The sequence below is a fragment of the Acanthaster planci genome, linkage group LG08 (genome assembly GCF_054643075.1).
Source record: "Acanthaster planci isolate LZ-2023a linkage group LG08, COTS_SCS, whole genome shotgun sequence".
NCBI lineage: Eukaryota > Metazoa > Echinodermata > Asteroidea > Valvatida > Acanthasteridae > Acanthaster > Acanthaster planci.
This window is the reverse complement of record NC_141784.1, coordinates 1586124-1603495: the sequence shown is the minus strand read 5'-3', so window position 1 is coordinate 1603495 and position 17372 is coordinate 1586124. Positions and strand designations below refer to the sequence as shown.

The 17372-nt window shown below is 41.2% G+C and overlaps 1 protein-coding gene across 3 annotated transcripts in view; it reads left to right on the top strand.

Annotated features, from left to right (window-relative positions):
- Window positions 1–375: 375 nt before the first annotated feature.
- LOC110978088 (uncharacterized) overlaps window positions 376–17372 on the top strand; it is a 67478-nt gene continuing 50481 nt past the window's right edge. Inside the window, exons 1-4 of one of the 3 annotated variants that reach the window (XM_087140303.1) lie at window positions 5821–5980; window positions 9395–9447; window positions 15268–15360; window positions 16051–16160. In XM_087140303.1, coding sequence (XP_086996429.1) covers window positions 15320–15360; window positions 16051–16160 — 151 coding nt within the window. In that variant the 5' untranslated portion in view covers window positions 5821–5980; window positions 9395–9447; window positions 15268–15319. Of the gene's footprint in view, window positions 618–2694; window positions 2785–3738; window positions 3849–5820; window positions 5981–9243; window positions 9448–15267; window positions 15361–16050; window positions 16161–17372 lie in introns of those variants that run through there. The other 2 variants (XM_022232779.2, XM_087140302.1) reach the window with 2 other exon arrangements.

Sequence of the window (17372 nt, the reverse complement as noted above, 5' to 3'; positions counted from 1 at the left end):
TTTTTGACCCAGCGATATTAAGCTTTTGTTATGATCAAAATAAGTTTGTTGTTTGAGGTCGTCAAGGTTTCACCGTGTGAATGAGTTACGGGGTTCAGTAAGAACATGTCATTAGACTATTGTTTTGTATTATTGAGAGAACTCTAAACAGGCTTGTTTAAGGCTTTAACAGGCTGGATTTGACTGGGCACGTGAATGAGCTTATTGTGACTTAATTTAGCGAAGACATCGCCTTTAAAGGAAGTTGGGCACCATGCACAGCACTGGGAAATTCGAGAAATTTTTCTCCAAGTGACAGGATGGTCCAAGTTGCTCAAATTTCTGACCCATCGCTGTTATTTCCTGAATGACAGTGATTGTCATTATGTGTAGCAGTGTGCCTGATGACGAATGGCTTTCTTTTAACCAAGGCACAGCAAGCGCGCTGCGCCCCTTATTTATTGATTCATTGTATATATTGAGGTTTTAAAAATCGTGGCATTTCTCGGCTGAATTCAAGTCTTGTTCGTGGATGAAAACATGTGTCCGACAGTCATGATGTGTGTGCTGTTATGGCTTACTAAACATACAGGAGCTCTTAATCTGGGTCAAGATAACGTCTGCAATTCAACAATTCAGTGAGTATTGTTCTTTTCTCTCATTCTTCTGTTTTTTTGTTTTTCTTCCTTTCTTGTCATCTTTGTACACGCATTGTGGAACATTATACCTTCATTATGTCAAAGGATGTTATACTTTGTCGCGGTATTCTCCACACAAAGTGCGATTTTGGACTTTCGCTTTTCACCCTACTGGAGCTGAATGCGCTGTGCATTTTAAGACAACAGACACCGGTACGTAAAAGGGCAAGTTACAACGCCCATTAAATGACCAATACAACAGGGCCCCCAAAAATTAATGTTCGATATAGCGATTATCGATACTGCAGCGGTTTGGGGTCGCCGATTAATCCGGCGCCCCTTCAAACGTGCTGCGGCCTGCCTAACGAATTTCCACATGAGAATTTATGGCCACAAACCGGCCAACTTACAATGAAAAACGAATTTGAAATCAATAACGAAATCCGTACAGCTGAATGGAGGCGGACTTTTCCTCCTAAGATCTTAGATGCCAGCAAGCTAATCTAGTTGAAACTTTATATGCATGGAAGGCTATCAATATAAATGTGTAAGCAAAGCTGTGATGTTGAGTTTTATTATGCCCAGTAATAGCTCTCATTTCTATTTAATGTTGGCGGGAAAGTCAATTGATTATTTTTGGCTGACCATTTTGCAAGAACATTCTGAGTCCTGTTTGCAGAAAATTGGTGTAAAACGACCTCAAGACATCAGAAAAGCTCGAAGGTTTCGCACCATATTGCAAAAACATTTGAGGAAAATGTATGTGGGTCACGGCTCGACTCTGCTGTGTGTATGCTCATGTTGAAGTATACGCGTAAAGTACCACATAAGGAAACGATGCTTTGAATATAGGTCTAGGGTATATTTTGAGCGATCATTACTTTTGAACATGCCAGTTAAAGGTGAATTTTTTTTAAGACCTGCGATGACCAGAACCAGCCTCTTATTCCTGCAATATTGTTGTCATGTAATGTAGTCATTCGACTACTCCGCCTCCAGCAGAAACACCCCTCATTAGTTGAAAAGAGCCATATTGGTCGGTACTGTTCATTTTGCCGGTATCGGTGCATGGGACTGTAACGTGTGCATTTCGTAGTCGTTCGTAAACCAGCGAAGTTCAGTTCCGACCAAAGGAGCATCTGTTGGTAAGAAAATACGCCTTCTCTTGGTCCAGTTCGAGGCTCATCAGCATGGTGTATAATACACACTTTTGTTCAGCGCAATGCGAATTTAACTGCATTTCAGACACCGCATGCAAGAGTGAACGTTGATTTTTTTTAAAGGACCGCAGTGCTGTGCTTGAGTGAAATTTTCTAGGGGGAGGGTACTTGGGGTGCACACTTTTTTGGGGGGGGCAACGCAGGCCGATGACCTTTGGCTTATACATAGGGTGGAGCTCCAAGGAGAACGGATTTCCACCACTGGGGGACGCGTCCCCCAGTGGTGGAAATCTGTTCTCCTTGGACGTCCGGACGTCTCCCCGTGCCCCTCATAGATAAGTTACTGACTTACCGCCAGGCATCAAAATGCTCGACACAACGGGGACGATGTTGCCTTGTTTCCGCCTTATGTGTAAAAATGCACCGGTACGCGTTCCGATACCTCTTGCACATGTTAGTGGGCCCTGACACTCTGTCCTTAAATTTGTAAAGTTATCAGATACAGTACAGTGAATAAGAAAATAAATGTATCGCACTGCACACTGTACTAAAAATTCTCAAGTAAAGATGTCTTTGCCTAAAGAACTGACTCCTCCATTCCCAAGAAGGATGAAAGCAGAGAAGTTGGTTACTTAGAAATAAAATGCAGCGAGGGTTTAATGGCAGATGTTTGGTTGCCAGAGGGTTATCATTTTGTAAGAAGTCGTTACAGACAATTGCTTCTGTGGGTTCGAAGTTCACATCATTCCGGGACGACACGTCAAGCCGTGTACATCCTGTGTTCTTTATTGGTGAGGACCGAGGAAGATTTCCCCGGTGGTGGCGCTTTGAATCCAAAATGTTCACCAATAGATAACCATACGAATCACATTGTTACATCACTTGTCATGTCCCTTGTCTCTGTCCGTGCACCACAGATACAATGAGACGTACACTGCTAGTCGCCAGACTGCCCATTACGAGACACACACGACCACATGCTACTGGTGGCAATGTCAGCAGATCAGGTAAGACGCTTTACTTTCGTGGTACAGTGGCAAATAGGGATTTTTTGTCGCTTCTGCTGGTAATTATCTTTACAATCCCAGCCTTAACTCGGGCCGTTTTAATGAGTAAATTTTTTTCAGCAGAAACTGAATAATTTCCACGTTGATTACAGGGTTTTACAGGAAGATTAGGAGAAACTTTTGAGATTTAGATGTTTGAACAGCCGCAAATTAGCGAGATGGCTTACAGAGCGGGAGACAATGGGACGTTTTGCAAAATTAACATTAATAATTTTCCGTAACACAGAAATGAATATTCCTTTTTATATACATAGTAGAATAGAACTAAGCCCAGTTATACAAACACCCTCGAAGAACACACATGTACGCCGCCATGTACCAGCGATAAGTGGTTGTACGTTGCCGGCCTTCGAGCGGCCGACACACCAACAACAACTCGAGCTGTTCGTGAAGACGAAATCAAGCTACCCGAACTCAGCCATAAACGCTGGTGTACCGAAATAAGAGGAGAGAGCGACCTCGCGCGATCTTTATGGTCTCCCTTTAATTTTGTACCGCGCTAGGGCTGTCGGTGGTCGATACTGCACAGCTTGCCACTGAGCAACCCATTTAATGCGTGCACGGCGAGATGGGTAGCCGCCAGCCTCACCGGTCAGTTACAGATGGCTATTGACGAACGCCTTGACCAAGGCTCAGGCATACCCACTGGGGTCACTGAGATTGAAGTAAGGGGGATGGGGTTACCAGGGATGCCCGATATTTTCAAGGTGACACTGAAGCCAATTCACTGCAGCTATCAGTTGTGCCGCGGAGGAAGGGCTTGTGCTCACTTCAAACTCAGAAGGGGTGGGTTGCACCTTGGGGACAAAGACATCTGCTGGAGATAACGTGCCCCCGTGCCCTGACCCGTCCCCCAGTTACGCCGGTAACCTTTACCAATTTCTCCCGATTCAGGGTGGTCTATCGGGAGCAGTACACCACCGGTTTTCGCCTTGTGTCCTCCTTTGGTTTAGAATGCTGTCCCGGGTGGATGTACTCTGAGCAAAACGACTCCTGTGATTCTCGTAAGTAAAACAACTTTTTGGGCCTTCTTTTGGCTTGTGTATATAGACCTTGCTTTTGTTTTACAAACATTGACTGGCATTTTACTGGGCAGCCAAAGTTTACAGAAAGATCACCCTTTATAGTTTGCAGCAACATTTTTCTCGATTGGGAGGCATTTTAACTTAAGTATTTGGTAGAATTAAGTACTTAGTACATGAAGTTAGTATTTAATATTCGCATAATATATTATCAGTTGAATATACGTTATGTACTTACGGCCAGCGGTATTTTGGTCAACCATTTATCCGTGCACACGCTTGATGAAGGCTTGAATTTGGCAACTAACAGAAAGCTGTTGGTTGAAGAAGTTCGTAACCTATGGCGCGCATGTATCTGGGAAATCCCACTTCCCCATTTGTGGAAGAAGCACTATACGCGGGTGGTTCCTCCTGACGTGTCGCCGAATTAGAACTAATTATTTGCCAACATGAAAGCGTGAGGACAGATTGTGGGTGTAAGTTGAGTTCTATACCAGTTGACAAGTTGACAGCTTGAAATGGTACTTACGACATTAATTAGGTCGATTAAAGGGAGAAAAATACATGCACTACTGTGCGTATTGCAAAACTGTTTTGCTGTATTGTGTGTTCCAACGTGTTGGCCGGCGACACCATCAACCGTCCAGTGATGTTGAATCTTTGTCAATGATCCTACGAGTGGCGATATGGCTTGAGTTTATGATAGCTCATCATTTCTGGTTTGGATTCCTGTGTGCACCTGCACTCTTCCTGAGGTCGAGTTTACCAGTTCAGAAATATTGTAAATTTTAATACATGTATAGCATGTTCTAACTGGATCCTCCTGAACAGGATGCAATTTTGATTACAGGGTGCTTTACATTCAAGACTTATTTAACTTTAATACTTTCCACACGATTGATCGTTTCTTCATATTTTGTTACATTGAAATTAAACGTGTCAATGTAGGATTTATCTTCAAATTGTGCTTAAAGCTTGTATGGAAGGCATAATGAAATGACAGTAAAAGTCAGCCTTCCGCGGATGCTAATGTAAAATTGTAACGCTGAATTTCCCTCGAGTATCATCGAAATCGAGGACGATAACTCCACTTTTCTCACGTAAAGTGACTTATAAACCGTTCAAATTTGGGTTCAGTTCACCAGTTCGTTCAGAATTCGCTAATTTTCGAGTGAACTCACTTTGGCGATCGAAGCTGATGGGCCATGCCCTCCAGCGAGCGATGACACAATCTATTCCCGCTGTTTGGCCCTCGACGGGCGAGCGAATTACAGTGGGCGTCCTGGTCTTGTTACTGACCGGCTTGATTTGAGCACCGTCGGTTCAGCCCACGAATCAACTACGTCACGTAAGTGAACTCCAAGTATTTTAAGCAGATATAAGCACTGTATTATAATACTCTATATTTGTAGGTATAAAGTGCTACTCCTGAAACTTGGCCAATCCTATGATTTTAAAACTTAACATAAACAGGAATAACCTGTTGGAGACAGGGTTTCGTATCCAAAACGAAAGACAGAAATATGTGTCCTGCGAGGAACTTTGGGAAGGACAGTAATTTCATTCCATTGAAATCTAAGAAGCTAAATAATATTTATTTACATGAAATTAGTTTCTCAAGAACATTGAAGTAAAATCAACTCCTAATTTAGAGCAGTGAGGACCCCTTCGAGAAAACACATCACACTTTCAACTTCCTCCCTTAAAAAGAAAAACAAATCCTGTACCAAGTGAACTTTGTCTCTGATTCTGTGTTTGTTTGTTTGCTTGTTTATTATTAAAACAAACAAACAAACAAACAAACAAACAAACAAATAGGCCTAGCAAAGGAAGCATGAATTTTACTTTCACTATGTCTAATAGCTGTAACAGCAGCTATTATGTTTGGCCGTTTGTGCCGAAATGGGACTGGTATCCTCCCGCTGGGAGCTGACATGGTTTCAGGAAATTTCAGATGTGATTTAATGACAGATACTTTCCAATATTGTGTGCCTTTTTAATGCTTTGACATCATCATTATTCTAAGATGTTTTTTCTTCAACCTGCAGCTTTACAGAGAGTTGTGCTGTCCAGGAGCAGACGGTGGACATGGAATAAGCTTGGGAAGGTAGCCAGTAAGTAAATTCCAAAATGATTTGATCTCATCCGACGTTCAAGTTGTCTAACAGCCAAAATAATCCAGCCTTTTAATTTTTCATACGAAACTTTCCTCATTGGTTCCTGGTGCACTGTCGTGCGTTGTAATGACGAAAGCTTCAGTCTCACATTAGGCCTACATTCTTACGTGAAATTCTTGGATGCATTGACACACCCTTCAAAATCGACTCATTCTTTGCGTGCGCAGACGGTAAAAATGCCCTCAATTCCCATGCATCTAAGTTTTTCAGTTTATTTTTCACTAAATTTTCCAAACCCAGCTTAACTTTAGGCCTAAGTCTAAGTGTAATCTGCCTGTAATTAACTTTATGCATACGCCCTCTGGAAATGGTTCATGTTTTGACATTGTTCGTCGTCGATGGGGGCAGTATTCAGCCGTTAAAAGCGGAGCTGTGTATCGAGAGCGTAACGCCAGCTTCAGACTTTGGACCCAAAATGGCTGTTCATTTTGTGCGCAGTACAACACGTAGCTAATTGTCCAACTGCACTAACGCATGATCCACCATTTTGGTTTTAACAATTATAAGACACTCATGTCGCAACTCTCTCCGTAAACAGCTCTGGTTAATAAAAGCAGAGCCGTGTATAAAAAGGCCCAAGTTTTTCTTGTCAAAGCACCAAAGGTCACCAATTCAACGAGGCGCGTTGTCTCAGGGGACAACAAGGGACAACTTGATTTGCCCAGACTAGGTTGAATAGATTGACTTATAGGATTGAACTGTCGAAAAACTCTCTCTCTCTCTCTCTCTTTCGCGCTCTTAGTGAATCTGACTTCTCTTGTTATTCTGACGAACTATCCATGAGGCAGAGCTTATATACAGTCAGAAACTGGATGTAGCTGCAGAAATAAAACTAAAGCAGGGAAAATTCTCAGGAATGTTGACGATTAATAAGTATCTTAGAACAATGATCATGTCAACTCCTCTACCAAGAAATCCCTCACTACTGCATGGCGGCATAACAAGCATATGAGCTTTGCAAGGACCCATGCCATGTATGCGCAGAAACAATGCACATTAACACTGTGTAGAGTACACCGTGTGGATGTACAAGTATTTGTGTGTGTGCACATTATTGGCAATCAGGACTAATACTGGGAATGAAAAGGTTTAACATTACATTGATAATTGAGCATTTGCGTACTGGTCGAAAAGAATTCCGAGGGAGGAATTCAGAAACAATCCGTGCGCCACCACCGTGCCTAGGAGCCAAATGTCTTTACCAAATTGGACGGGAATATGGTACATAACATACAGCTGTTTATGACCTGGCAGCGTTTTCCTTCCTGCATGGTCAAAGATAGGAGGGGCAGTGCAGCATCAAGCCTGTTGGGGAATTCGGACAAAGAAGCAGCATGTGCACTGACAAGATAAATTTCGAGTCCTTGCCGGATGTGGTGAAAGGTGAGAAACTCGGTTCGGCACGCGAGGTTGTGACACAATTTCCTTGTCATCGGGAGTATAAGTTGTTGGCCTACTCTACAGTATGCCGCAAATAATGCCTCTGAAAAGATGCGATGTGTATTTGTCAGGGATTGCGTTAAATGTAGATTAAGTACTAACTTTTACATGTCAAGGGGATGAAATGTGGGGATTTGTTTATGTTACCCGTACGGCCTTTCTAAAGTTTGAGGCTAGATTTTGAGGCTTTTTACACGCTGCTGGAGAAAATTGAAAAAGTAAAAAAAAAATTGCCTTTCTCCTATAATATTATTTAAATGCCCCTGGGGGTTGGTCACCCCCCAACCGGGTCCGCCATTTGATCCTTTTACAAGGACGACAAAGCAAGGACTACGACAACACCAGAAAAACGCCTTGCGCAGCAATTGCGAAAAAAGTATGCATAAACCCAGCCAGGCCTATTGCGGGCTAAACCTTAGGATTCAACCTAAAATAATATTATGATCTATTTAGCAGTCTCACGGTGAGGTATTGCTTCTTGTACCAGCAATATTGCATATAGTCCTTTCAACTTGTTTGTGAAATTGGATGAGTGAAAAACCACAAAAGCAATAAGCAGTATCTGGCTGCAAACAACACGGGCAAATTTCCTGCTGGAATGAATAAGTTCCTGAATAGCGGACCAAAGCAATAATTCATACTCTGGTCTCGGTAATCGATATATGGACATATAGCTCGGAATATCCAATTCATCCAGAAAAGTTCAACTGTTTTCCTTACTGGCATGTATTAACTATCCAGACCAGGGGGCAAAATAGGTGGTGTTTTCGTTTTTAGGTTTTGCTTGTTTTTTGTGTTTTTCTACTTCCCACATTTGTTTTCGTCATACTTAAGAAAATCCGCAGCTCATAAAAGAAAGATGAGATTACCGCTTCAGTTTTTCAGATATTACAGTTTTTTGCGCGTTCACCAGCGTATAGCATGTAACATGCCACAATGTGTGCTATTCCAGGCTAAGTTAAAGTCAGCAATGCTATATGCCCATAGCTTTTCTTTCAACAATTTCGTTTGTTTTACAAACCTTCAGAATGCACCTTTTTGTCTTAGTTAACCTCGTTTTTTAACTCTTGTTTCATTATTCCAAAGGGTTTTTTATTTGGTGATATGCTAATTAATATTTCCATATTCGTGAGCAAAGCTGTGATGTAATCCCAGTAAAAATTCTCGATGTTTTAATTACTTTGATTCGTACGCAATAATGCCCCACATATTTATAGATTTTGTCGGACTAGATTTGTCTCCTTCCTTACTGATTCGTTGCTTTTTATGTGCATGACAATAAGCAAGCATCATTCCATTTCTCACAAATGTTTTCGATATATAAGTAATTTTTGGGTTAACAATTTTAACAGAAAAAGCTTTGCAGTAAACTATGTCTTCCTTGGATGACATCACGGCAACAGCGCCCTCAGTTGTCCAGGAATTAAAGCATTGATAATTTTAAGTGTCGAATAGAGAGCGCGTTTCAATGCATTAAACCAAATATAAGTGGGAAAGAGTTTTCGAACACTGAAGAAAACTATAAAGTTACAGAAAAATTGTGTCGAAGAAAATTCGTTGTAGCCACACTTAAGAGGAAGGCGAATACTGCGAACAACACTCATCAACGCTAACTTGAAATTCAAGAAAGTGACAGGATGATCCTGTCGCTCAAATTTCTCTTCCATCCCTGTTATTTCCTGAATGATAGCGATTGTCATTGAATGTAGCTGTGTGTCTTATGACAACTGTTTTTTCTTTTAGCAAGGCGAAGGTTGCACGTGAACATCAAACGCAGCGCTGCTATTCATTTATTAATTCCGTGGGAGTTTAACGAGTTGTGGATTTTCTCAGCTGAACTCAAGCCTTGTTCGCGGGTGAAAAAACATGTCTCTTTCAATCGTAATGTGTGTGCTTTTATGGTTTATTCAGCATACAGGAGCTCTTAATCTGGGTCAAGATAACGTCTGCAACTCGACAGTTCAGTGAGTATTCTTTTCACCTTTGTCCTCTTTTTCTAATTTTTGCTGTCACATTCTGTCCAAGTATCGTCTAAAATTTAAAACTCACTATGCCAAAGGATGTTTTTTTGCAATGGCAGCTCAGTTTTCTCCTCGCAAAGTGACTTTTTTAGACCTTTCCTTTTCACACGAAAGGTCTCACCTACAGTCAGAAAATGAAAATTATGATCATAATGATATTCATAATGGGCACACGTATCACCCTACCGAGCTCGATACCGGAAGAAATGAAATGATACGGACGCGTTGTTGAAAACGATGGAAACTAGCAAACTATTATATTTCAACGAACGTTGCAGCAAGATAAGTCGCACAAGCTAATTATTTTTTTCATGATTTTTTTTAAATTTCGATATGTACTTTTTCCTTTGCTGCGATCAAGGGAAAAAAGAGTTTCCGCATATAACAGTCGCTTGTGGTCTACGTTCCCAGCCGCCAGTTTTACACGGACACCTGTTTACGGATATTTACGGATATACACGTACATGTACATATTTTTGATTGAACTATAGTATTCGGTTTAGGTGCACGACAAATGAAGGAACCAAGGTAAATGTTAGGTATACCCTTTCCTCCCAAATCGTGTCCCGATCTTTTTGACTTTATTTCTGCTTCTTTTTATAGCAGTGTTTCATGTAACGATACAGACGAAACGTGTTTCTTTGCATTAAGAGCCTCCCCAAACGAACATGCAGCCCAACAGTCCTAACATGAAAGACACTGTTTTACAGGCTCTCTAAATATAACTGTAGAGAGAGCCTCAGGTGGCATTGCCCAACCATCACCATGTTTTCTCCCATATGCCGCAATGCATTTTTGTCGTGCCGAGACTGTAATGGGAATCTTTCCGGTTATGCAATAATTTTGCCGCAAGATTTATTCAAATAGGGCACACTGTTCTGACGAAACCCTCTTCCGAGACAGATCGGCCAAAAGTGTTTAGACCTGTCCCTTAAATGAAATAACCATAACCATGGATGTACTAATAAAGAATGTTTTTACAAGCAAGTCCAGTTCAAAAATTTGGGCATGGGACTACCACGATGTTAGGGGCGGATGCTTCGGGAATAAAGCGTAGGTGCAATGAATATTTCATGGGAAAAAATGTTTTTCAATGTATGAAAACTCTCTGACATCCCTATTTGATCTAATTCAATGAAAGTGCACTTTTTAAAACTATCCTAGCTTTCCTGGACAACTGAGGGCGCTGTTGCTGTGATGTCATACAAGGAGGGCATAGTTCATTGCATAGGTTTTCTATTCAAATTGTGAACCCAGAATTTACTTACTGAAAACATTTCTGAGAAAGAAACTGGTGCTTGCCTAATGCAATGCACATAAACACCACAACGTATGAATCAGCAACGAGGAGGAAATTTAGTCCAGCAAAATCGACGGAACTAAAGAACGTCTTGTGTAAAAACTAATGTAATATCGAGGCTTTCTTCCCGAGACGTCAGTTTTACTCATGAATATGGAAGTCTAATTTTGCACAAAAATGAAGAAATACCCTTGGAAATAGTGGGTGAAATGTTTAAAATAAGGCTAACCGAGACATAAAGGTGCATTGTGAAATTGATTGCAGCTACCCTTTAAAAAACAAATTTTGGGCATTTGAAAGGAAGTAAACACCAGAGTAGTCTAAATTATTTTTCAAATATGCAATCACGTGGTCATAGTAAAGTTTCTTCCTAATTATTATATAAACTTGACAAACCGCACGGTAGGGCAGTGAGGTACTGGATTTAGAATCCTTAACGATTTTTCCTAAAGCACTGCTCAGCAGAGAAAGCTCTTTCTTGCCAATTGAATTGACCGGCATAATCGACGGCGTCCTCTTTGTGGCTCGTGTATTCTAATTTGTTTTTCGTTCATTTACTTAATTAAGAAAAATCATCTCTGATATAAGGCCTGTGCAAATATTTACAAGCATATGGATTTTTTAGAAACTGTATTGTCTGACTTCAAAGAGAAATGCCAGGCCAAAGCTGAACTCTCACTTACGAAATCTGAAATTGGACGACCATTGAAGATCTGTGCGCTCGTATGCAAATGAAAAGTTGGAAAATTATTTTATGGTAATCTTTAGGTTAAAACTGAAATTGAAATTGGAGACCACAATATACTTAAAAAATAATTAAAAAGAATAATAAGCATTTGCAAAAAAATATAGGTAAATCGTAGCAGTGTTGTACGTTCTCGTTCTCAATCTCATGAAGGAACATGAAGTGAAACGAACGTGCATGAACAAGGAAACCCAGGAACGATAATATCTGACGTAAAAGGTCGTTGATGAAATTCTCTTTTCCCGGGTCGTGAAGAGTTCCTTAATATTACATGATGAACACAAAGAGAAAATTCCAGTATGAGTTTTACTAAGGATGGTTTCAGTTAGAATTTCTTTTCCTGCTATTATAGAACGTGGTGCTTGGCCTTGAAACAATATTGCAAGTGAACATTTCTTACTTGTTATTTGGTAAAGGTATTCACAATGACGTTTGAAATTAAATTCTCAGAGACGAAATTTTAGGGAATTCTTAGAGATGAAATTTCGGAAATCTGGGAGGTCATTTTGAGGTGTACTGGTAATTTATTAATCTCTGACCAGTTTCTTGGCTAGTTTCCCATTCAATTCCAGATTTGTTAGTGTATCGTAGTAGTCCATTCTTTTTCTGATGAAGAAGTCAGGTGTTCAAGTTAGTTAATCAATTAGTTGAACTGGCCAGGGAAGTAGGCCTGTGTACTTCTACACGTCAGCCTTATTTTTCGTCTTTGCAAACGTTTTCTACACCTGCTGTTAAAGATTAGCGAGTTATAATACATCAAGTGTTAAACTTCACAGATAATTCTAAACACCAAACATTGGCATAGGATTTCAAATATGTTAATTAGGCTCAGAATGGATGTTGCTATGGATGATGAAGTTGCTTGGCAACAGGCACCCATATAAACAGTTTTGTGTGTTCCTGCAGATTGGATATCCTATTCCCATTGCTCACATATTTCTTTTTGAAGGCCATCTATTTAAATGACCCCGTTTTATGGGAAGTGAGTGCACTTGAGTATTATTTTTCACATCCTGGTGTGACGTCACACATTTGCTCCCACACGGTGTCAAGACTAGCCTTTGTATACCCCCTAAGATGTAACCTTGCAAGAGAAGCATCAAACACTTAGCCATGTGTGGTTAAAAAAATGACATCCTGGCTCCCTCTCTGTCGTGAATTTCGATTTTTAATCCTAAAAGAGTATTTTTCAGCTCATTTCAAATCTTTTTTGTTTACCAACACACATATATGAACAGATATTGAACATGTTAAATTGTGTATGGATGAATGTCTCCAAGAAGGAGGTGCTTGTCGAGTGGAGACCCAATTGTGTGCAGTTCACAAAGGAAAGTTACAATTACAAAAACATTAACCTGACCTTTTCGCAGCCAGAGGCGGATTCTACCCTTTAAAATCTCGGCTGACTCGTAACTAATCTTTTTGAAACCTAGTGCACATGTAAGGATATCCATTGAAATACACAAGCAAAGCTGTGATACAGAGTTTTCCTGCTACGCTCACTGACATCTCTCGCTTCCTTGGACTTTGGCCCGGGCATTGAGCATGATGTCAACTGAATATTTTCGGCCGACCCTTTTCGCAGTGTGTCCCATTTTCAAACAGTTGGTGTTAAAACGACCTCAAGACATCAACAAAAAACAAAGCACGAATGATTTGAAGCATACTGTAAAAAACATTGAGGAAAATGTACCTGGGTCCCGATTCTGCTGAGTGTATGCTCACGTTGAAGCACGCCCAGGTACCCTCCAAAGAAACTCTGTTTAGGTCTACGATATGTTTTAAACGGTGATAGCTTGTTGAACAGCGGGGAAAGTTTTTAAAAATATAAAGACCCTGCGACATGAGAACTGATCTCTCATATTCCTTCAATATTCCTGTCTTGTACAATTAGCCATTCCACCAATTTAGGCATTTTATATATGAAGTATATACTTTTAAAAACTGTGTTTTCGGTCCTCAGTGCTGTTTGACACTACCCGTATTTCACACCAGACACCGCAAGCAAAAGTAAACGCAGTGGTGTAACTATAGGGTGAAATTCGAAGGACTCCCACGGTGCACACATTTTTCAGGGAGCACCGAAGAAGTACGGCTTGATGAACTGCGTCAGTTACAATGTGCAAATTGATGTACAACATGTGTAAAATGCAAGTTTCGGCACTGCAACCATTTTTCCATTACGCGCTCCGTTATCAATTGCTTGTGGGAGTGGGCCCTTATATAGTCTAGTACTTGAACCTGACATAGATCAGCACATATACCCAAAATGGTTATCAAACAGGGAATTGGTTGTTATTACCCATACAATAACTAATGTGGCAGCTTCTCTTCGAATGTATAAAAAATATCGTCATTTTGGGAATTCAGTTCCACCGAGAGAATGCTCAGAGTAAAAACAATGCTTCGATGAGGCGGCATACAAATCCAGCGACTTGAAAATGTAATGGTTTCTTTCCCCTGAGTTTCTCAGATTTGCGGCCGCAAGGGGCCAATAAAATTTTTTGATGATTTTTAAATTTTGATTTTTTTTTGTAAATTGTTTTGACCCACCCCCATTTTCGATGTAAAAAAAATGGTAGCGGCCATGTTGAATACCGCGCCGCAACCACACGTACAAATTCCTGTAAAGCACACCCTGTTATGATGTTCTCGATATAAAAGCTCTTTTTTTCACATCCATGGCTGTTCGGACTTTCTCCCAGGGCTTTAAAGCCCTACAGCATAAGAACAGAAAAAAAAACCGGGTAAAGTAAGTTCGATGTGATTGGGACGGTTCAACTTTATCATACGATCCAGTGTTGACATCTTGACTTGCCTGACATTGTCGATATAAAAGCAATTCCAAGTCCCTCTAACCGTCCGACCTCTTTTAATTCACAGTGAAATGCAAACAAGCACGGCACTCACGCACGCTGGCGCGGTCGCAGCGAAAAAAATGAAACAGTCGTTTAATGCGTCGTTTAATTCGCAACAGTGCGCCTCCAAGAGTTTGCAACGCGTTGGCCAATCACTGTGCGCTAAATCTGTTGACGCAGTGCGTGTTGGAAAAGGCGGACAGATTTTGCGCGTTGTGATTGGCCAAGGCGTTGCAAACTCTTGAAGGTGCACTCCTGTGAATTGCCCGTATTGCCCATCCGTAGTATGACGTCAAAGCGAGCTTCTATTGGATGCCTCCGACGACTTTTGTTTTCATTTTGCTTGATATGAAGGAGAACTCGTGCTTTTAACCTCAGTATCAATCTGTATTTGTTTTTACATAATGGATTGTTTTAAATATAACACAATTTCATAAAAACTGAAATTGTTAATTATTAATGTGACTGATCTTTAAATATCAGATAAAAGACATTGAATAAGAAAAAAACCTGTATTCCCACTGCTTACAATTTTCCAGAAAAAAGAACGTTGAAAACAGAGAAGCTGGTTATTTAGAAAAAAAAGATTCTCATGACAGGGTTTCGTTGCCAGTGGGTGTCAGTTTACAGTTAGAATTTTAAAGTCGTTATAGACAATCGCTTCAGCAGATTCGAAGTTTACATCATTTCGGGATGGTGCGTCAAGCCGTGTACATCCCGTGCTCTCGATTGGTGAGGACTGGGGAAACTTTCCTCGGTGATTGAGTTTGAATCCAGGAGAAGGTTCGCTAATAGATGACTATACGAATCACATTGCTGCATCGCTTGTCATATCCCTTGTCTCTGTCCATGCACCACAGATACAATGAGACGTACACTGCTAGTCGCCAGACTGCCCATTACGAGACCTACATGACCAGGTGCGGCAATTGGTTTATATGTCAGCAGATCAGGTAAGACGTTATTTCTTCAGCTAATCATCAAGGTGTTCTCAGAATGGCTTCACGACTTTCATTGGGCTGTTTCAATGCGTAAATTCTTTGACGGAAATGTACAATTTTCAAGTACAGCCAGATCAGACCTTAAGGTAAAGCTACGGTGAAAAGGGGAATTAGAGTAAAACACTCTTGCCGGTTAAAACATATTTTTTACATATGTGTTCGTGTTTGCATGTAAATTTACCTTCAAAAGCCATGCCTGAACTTCTGACCATGATCAAGGCGTCTTTCATAAGCCTTCTGTGCGCTATTAAACTGAACCCACTGGCGCTCCTTGGCTGATTTCATGAGTGTACAGAAATGAAGGCAAACAGCGACCTCACGCTGCCCTATGAGGTCACCGTTCGCCGTCGAGCAGGCTATGCCACGTAAGTGCACCGCGAGAGGGTAGCTGCATGCCGGCTACAGCCGGTCAGTTGTGGACGGCTAATGACAAATGCCTCGGCCAAGGCTAAGCCAAATCCCGGTGACGTTACTGAGGTGGAAGTAAGGGGGAAGGGTTACCAGTGAAATTAACTGCGTCTGTTGGTTGTGTTCACTTCAAGATTTCAAAGGGGCGTCTGTTGGAAGTACATGTAACATGTCCCTGTGCCCCATTCCTTTATTACGCCAGTGGGCAAACTTTACCAATTTCCCCCCATTCAGAGTGGTCTATCGGGAGCAGTACACCACCAGTTTTCGCCTTGTCTCCTCCGTTGGTTTAGAGTGCTGTCCCGGGTGGATGTACTCCAGGCGACACGACTCCTGTGACTCTCGTAAGTGAAACAACTCTTTTCGGTCGCCTTGAGCAGAAGGTCGAAAATATCCATGTTGCGCTGGTGGGGGGTATTCACGTTGTTGTTTAATAGCAACAACGAATCAATGTAACACTTGTTCATGAACCATGGAAGTGCAGTTAGATCCCATCAGAAGAGCCTTGGTTGTTAGGAAAATTGCGCCCTCTCTTGGTTCTGCTTCCGGTGGATATACCATTCTTTTGCTTAGAAACATTGGCTGCCAGTACAGGCGTTATACGCCAAGTGTGCTTCCAAGAGTTTGCGACGCGTTGGCCAATTACAAAGCACGAAATTTGTTGACCCAATGCCCGTTTGGAAAGGGCCAACAGATTTCGCGCTTTTTGATTAGCTAACGCGCTGCAAACTCTTGAAGGCACACGTTTGTGAATTGCCCGTATTACTAGGCAGTCACATTTTGCAGAAAGCTTACCTATTATAAGTGACAGTAGGCCTATTTGCCTCCAATAGAAATCGTTTTAATTTTCGTATTTTGTAAAATATTTATAAGTTAGTGTTAATATTCGCACGATATTGTGTAACACTTGAATACACCTTTTGTACTTACGGTCAGCCATATTCTGTACCATTCACGCGAGCACTCTTAAACTTGACACATAGGGGGGCCTACGTGTATTTGGTAACCCACAGAAAACATTTTGTTGAAGTTAGGTTTGTGACTTGTGGGGCGCATTATTTTGTTTGGTAAATCCCAATATGGGCGACTTACAACAGTACGCCTCCAAGAGTTTGCAACGCATTGGCCAATCACTACGCCCTACATTTGTAGACCATTTCCAAACGCACATTGGGTCGACAGATTTCGTACCTTGTGATTGGCCAACGCAATGCAAACTCTTGAAGACACACTGTTGTGAAACACCCATATTCCCTGTTGTTGAAAGAAGCACTATTAAGCGGGTGATTCCACTGCACGTGTAGCCGAATTAATTCAGAACGAATTTGATACGTTTTGCCATCCCCACTTATTTAGTACAAATATGGAAGCATGACGTTGTGGGTGCAAGTCGAGTCCCACATCACCAGCAAGCATAAAGGAATGTTCTTCACAAGCAAACAGCATCAGCTTCTACATAACTTTATTAATTTGGTCGATCAAAGGGGAAATACATCCACTCTCGCGCGAAAATGTACATCTCCCTGCCTAGATTTCCCAGAGTAGTCTTTTTCGCC